We start from the raw sequence: 4,849 nt of genomic DNA, 5'->3' as shown, positions 1-4,849 counted from the left end.
GATGATACTCTAAAATCTTTACTTTTACAAGAAACTCCATTGTAAGCAATATTTTGAGGATCTAGGGATGACACTCCCTGACACAGCCCTTTGTCAATTTTCAAAATGGGTTGTGTTGATGGTTCACGATCCACATTTGCTAAACCATGAAAATAAAGATCTGTTAAAGCATGCAAAAACAAGCAACAGGGAGATTTTTTTTTTTTAGAGAGGATTCAGGAAAAGTCTGCAACTGAGAACCAGGAAAATTATATATATATTTTTTGATAAATAATACTGTTGTTTCTTGTTTCATTAATCCATGTTTTTTATATTCTTACTCTTAGTTATATTGTTTATTTCTTAGGGTTTATGTGTGTTTATGAATCTCAAATTTTGAGCATTATCATTGTTGTTTTTCTATACTTTGCTACTCTTTAGGTGGGTTATGGATAATCCAATAGATACACCGGATAAGCCTTTCATCGGCAGGTAGTTTATTATGACAATGAAGCATATGAGTTCTATAACAGTTACAAAGGAAGATTGGGTTTTAGTGTCAGAAAAAGACTATGTAAATAAGAGCAAGAAGGATAAAAATGTGATAACTTCGAGGAGATTTGTTTGTAATAAACAATGTATTCGGCCAAAAGACAAGCGTGTTGATGATGCAAGGAACTCTCGAGCAGAGACGAGAACTAATTGTGTTGCTCGTATGGGAATAATTCTTTTGCAAACTGGAAAATACGAATGCCAAGATTTTGTTGAGGAGCATAATCATGAGCTTCATGTAGCATCTCCCACCCACATGATGCGGTCGCAACGGATCATTTCAGATGTGCATGCCTCTGAAATTGAGTTGGCTGATAATTCTGGAATTAGACCTAAGCCCTTTTTTGAGTTCATGAGCAACCAGGCAGGTGGGAAACAGAGCCTTGGTTATACCCGAGTCGATCATTACAATTATCTCCGTACTAAAAGTCAATGTGACTTAAAGTATTGTGAACCGGGGGAGTTTGTTACGATATTTTGTGAAACAAATCATGCTCAATCCCTCTTTTACTTACAACTTGCAATTGGATACAGAAGAGCAGATAACTAATATTTTTTGGGCCGATCTGAGAATGATAATAGATTATGCGCTTTTTGGTGATGTTGTGATTTTTGATACAACATTTTGTACAAACAAGGAGAATAGGCCTTTTGGTATTTTTTGTGGATTTAACCATCACAGAGGAGTTGTTATATTTGGGGCAGCTCTTTTATATGATGAGACGGTTGAATCATTCAAATGGTTGTTTGAGACTTTTTTGGAAACTCATGAAAAAAGGAAGCCTATAACAATTTTTACAGATTAAGATGTTGCAATGGCAAATGCAATTTCAAAAGTGTTTCCTAAAACATGTTATGGTCTGTGTACTTAGCATTTGATGCAGAATGGGATTAAGCATCTAGGTAACTTAATGAATGATGGGTCAAGCTTCCTATCAGATCTTAAAAAATGCATATATCAATATGATGAGGAAGAACAATTTGATAATGCGTGGGAACAACTAAGGTTCGACTATCGAGTTGAAAATGGTTCATGGTTGGATCGTATTTATGGGCTTAAACATAAGTGGGCCAGATGTTATATGAAGAATACATTTATAGGAGGTATGCGGAGTACACAGCTAAGTGAAAGCATAAATGCAGACTTGAAGGATTATACAAATTGTACTTTCGATATTATACAATTTTTTAAGCATTTTGAGCGGGTAGTGAATGATAAACGTGCTATTGAATTGAAGGCTGAGTTTGATTCAAGAAATAAGCTGCCAAAGAAAGCGTATAAGTACACGCCCATAATGGTACAGGCATCAAAAGTATACACTCCTTTGATATTCGGCTTATTTCATGATGAATATGAATCATTTGGTATGTGCTACATAAAAGAAAAAGATGAAAGTAATACTGTCCAAAAGTATGTTGTTGGTGTTCTTAATTCAGCTGGGGTGGGATATAAAATTGAGTGTAATCCATCTGAGTTTATATTTGAATGTAGCTGCAAGAAATTTGAGTCATTTGGCATCCTATGTTGTCATGTTATGAAGATTATGGAAAGATTAGATATCAAGGTTATTCTTGAAGCATACATTTTGAATAGATGGACACGTGGGGCAAGAAAAATGGTAGTGGAAGATATCAGTAGAAAAGAAGTTGAGGAAGATGTTAATTTGGATTTTATATAGCGTTATAGGATTCTTTGTCCTAAACTAGTAAAGATTGCTACACAAGCATCCAATTCAACCGAGAGATATGCATTGGTGAACAATGTTGCTAGTGATTTGTGTAAACAATTAGAAAATCTTTCTCGGCAAGCCCCAAATTTAAATGAAGAAGAATCAATTGAGGATTTAAATCTAGATATAGCGAAAGGGCTGAAGAAGAAAGAGAGGAAGAAGAAGCCGGGCTCCTACCCAAGTAAAAGAATTAAAAGTTGTATAGAAAAACCAAAAAAGAGAAAGAAATAAAAAAAAATGGTTGCATCTCAGGTATACCAAAAGGCCTATTCTCCTTGTTTGTACAAAATATTGTATCAAACGTCACAACATCACCAAAAAGCGCATAATCTATTATCATTCTCGGATCGGCCAAAAAAATATTAGTTATCTGCTCTTCTGTATCCAACTGCAAGCTGTAAGTAAAAGAGGGATTGAGCATGGTTTGTTTCACAAAATATCGTAACAAATCCCCGGTTCACCATACTTTAAGTCACGCTGACGTTTAGTACGGAGATAATTGTAATGATCGACTCGGGTATGACCAAGACTCTGTTTCCCACCTGCCTGGTTGCCCATGAACTCAAAAAAGGGCTTAGGTCTAATTCCAGAATTATCAGCCAACTCAATTTCAGAGGCATATACATCTGAAATGATCAGTTGTAACCGCATCATGTGGGTGCTAGATGCTACATGAAGCTCATGATTATGCTCCTCAACAAAATCTTGGCATTCGTATTTTCCAGTTTGCAAAAGAATTATTCCCATACGAGCAACACAATTAGTTCTCGTCTCTACTCGAGAGTTCCTTGCATCATCAACACGCTTGTCTTTTGGCCGAATACATTGTTGACTACAAACAAATCTCCTCGAAGTTATCACATTTTTATCCTTCTTGCTCTTATTTACATGGTCTTTTCTGACACTAAAACCCAATCTTCCTCTGTAACTGTTATAGAACTCATATGCTTCATTGTCATAATCAAACTGCATGCCGATGAAAGGCTTATCCGGTGTATCTATTGGATTATCCATAACCCACCTAAAGAGTAGCAAAGTATAGAAAAACAACAATGATAATGCTTAAAATTCGAGATTCATAAACACACATAAACCCTAAGAAATAAACAATATAACTAAGAGTAAGAATATAAAAACCATGGATTAATGAAACAAGAAACAACAGTATTATTTATCAAAAAATATATATATAATTTTCCTGGTTCTCAGTTGCAGACTTTTCCTGAATCCTCTCTAAAAAAAAAACTCCCTGTTGCTTGTTTTTGCATGCTTTAACAGATCCTTATTTTCATGGTTTAGCAAATGTGGATCGTGAACCATCAACACAACCCATTTTGAAAATTGACAAAGGGCTGTGTCAGGGAGTGTCATCCCTAGATCCTCAAAATATTGCTTACAATGGAGTTTCTTGTAAAAGTAAAGATTTTAGAGTATCATCCCCAGATACTGTAGGAATACCTTCAAGGTGAAACCAAATTATCTTCATGTACCTAAGGTTAGCCATTCGTTTCTGTTTTGCTATAAACTGATTTTCCCATTGTTCTTAGTGTTGATGCTACTAGGATTTCAGGTAGTAGGTCTAGAACTCTAAGAATCAATCTAAAAGTTCAAAAATCGATAACAGAATCTCTGAGAATTATCAAAAATAACTATATGAAATTTGAGTACAATCCATGTAGTATAGCAACAACAAAACTGAACTGAATGAAGAAATATAAGATCTGCAAGGTATAGAGGTTGAAAGGATTTGATCTGTAGATCTTGATAGATAGATAGAAGAGACAACACGACTATGAAACCACCTAAGCCCCACTTGGAATCTACTACGCACGCTACAGAATTCACAGCAGCAAAACTTCATAAAACCAAACTGAATATATTTCATAAATTGGTGTCTAAGGCCCTAGGACACTTATCTATATATAGATTTTATAAACTGGCGCTCTAACAGTTCTTAAACTCCACTTGGAATAGTCAACTATACTAGTATTTGACATTCCTTCTCAAACTATGACTTAAAAACAGAACATTGACTTAGAATGTAGTATGGATTTGAATTTCACATGGGTGTGTATCATTCTCTCTTTGGTTCAGGACTTCCAATAATCTCTCTTTAGTCATGCTAGGACCAGATTCTGTAAGTCCTCTCACTTTGTATCATCATCTCATATATCTTGTATGTAATTTCTTCTTCTTACACATATTACACTAAGTTAAAAGAAAACAGATTTTTTTTCTTGTCTTTTGAAATTCGATGATATGATGATGTCTGTAGAACATGGACATTATATATAGAAAACTCAGAAGCTAAAACTAGACAAACAAGTCTTAGGATTTTGAATGAAGAGAGAGAACTGACCAAAGTGCACAGCGGTGACGTCGGGGTTGATCCTTTCTCGGGAGGTTTATGGAGGGCCAAGAGTGAACGGTTGCAGACGCCTGGCTCACAAGGTTGCAATGCCTTCGTCGGAGTGGAGAATTGAAAGAGTGAAGATCGGTTTATGGAGGGCCGAGAGTGAAGGTTGCAACGCATTCGCTGGAGTTTGCAGAAGTGACCACCGGAGTTTCTCCAAGCTCTCTTCGTTTTT

General features: G+C 35.7%; 2 protein-coding genes across 2 annotated transcripts; one reads left to right on the top strand and one right to left on the bottom strand.

Moving 5' to 3' along the window:
• Positions 1 to 1,442: 1,442 nt before the first annotated feature.
• LOC122659539 (protein FAR1-RELATED SEQUENCE 5-like) lies at positions 1,443 to 2,210 on the top strand. Its single transcript, XM_043854641.1, has one exon. It carries the CDS (start codon positions 1,443 to 1,445, stop codon positions 2,208 to 2,210), a length of 768 nt encoding a protein of 255 aa, XP_043710576.1.
• Positions 2,211 to 2,690: 480 nt separating this feature from the next.
• LOC122659537 (protein FAR1-RELATED SEQUENCE 5-like) lies at positions 2,691 to 3,765 on the bottom strand. The gene is made up of 2 exons (XM_043854640.1): positions 3,659 to 3,765; positions 2,691 to 3,282 (listed from the first exon to the last, which is right to left on the bottom strand). Exons 1-2 carry the CDS (start codon positions 3,763 to 3,765, stop codon positions 2,691 to 2,693), a joined length of 699 nt encoding a protein of 232 aa, XP_043710575.1.
• Between the last annotated feature and the right edge of the window lie 1,084 nt (positions 3,766 to 4,849).

Source organism: Telopea speciosissima, chromosome 4, assembly GCF_018873765.1.
Source record: "Telopea speciosissima isolate NSW1024214 ecotype Mountain lineage chromosome 4, Tspe_v1, whole genome shotgun sequence".
Taxonomy (NCBI): domain Eukaryota; kingdom Viridiplantae; phylum Streptophyta; class Magnoliopsida; order Proteales; family Proteaceae; genus Telopea; species Telopea speciosissima.
Note: the sequence above shows the minus strand (reverse complement) of the source record. Positions and strands in the feature narration are given on the sequence as shown.

Excerpts from the sequence above, each read along its gene's own strand:
- LOC122659539 (XM_043854641.1), top strand. The coding sequence starts at position 1,443 with ATGAATGATGGGTCAAGCTTCCTATCAGATCTTAAAAAATGCATATAT.
- LOC122659537 (XM_043854640.1), bottom strand. The coding sequence starts at position 3,765 with ATGGCTAACCTTAGGTACATGAAGATAATTTGGTTTCACCTTGAAGGT. Across the intron at positions 3,283-3,658 it reads CTTTTACAAGAAACTCCATT|GTGGGTTATGGATAATCCAA; the intron begins GTAAGCAATATT and ends GCTACTCTTTAG.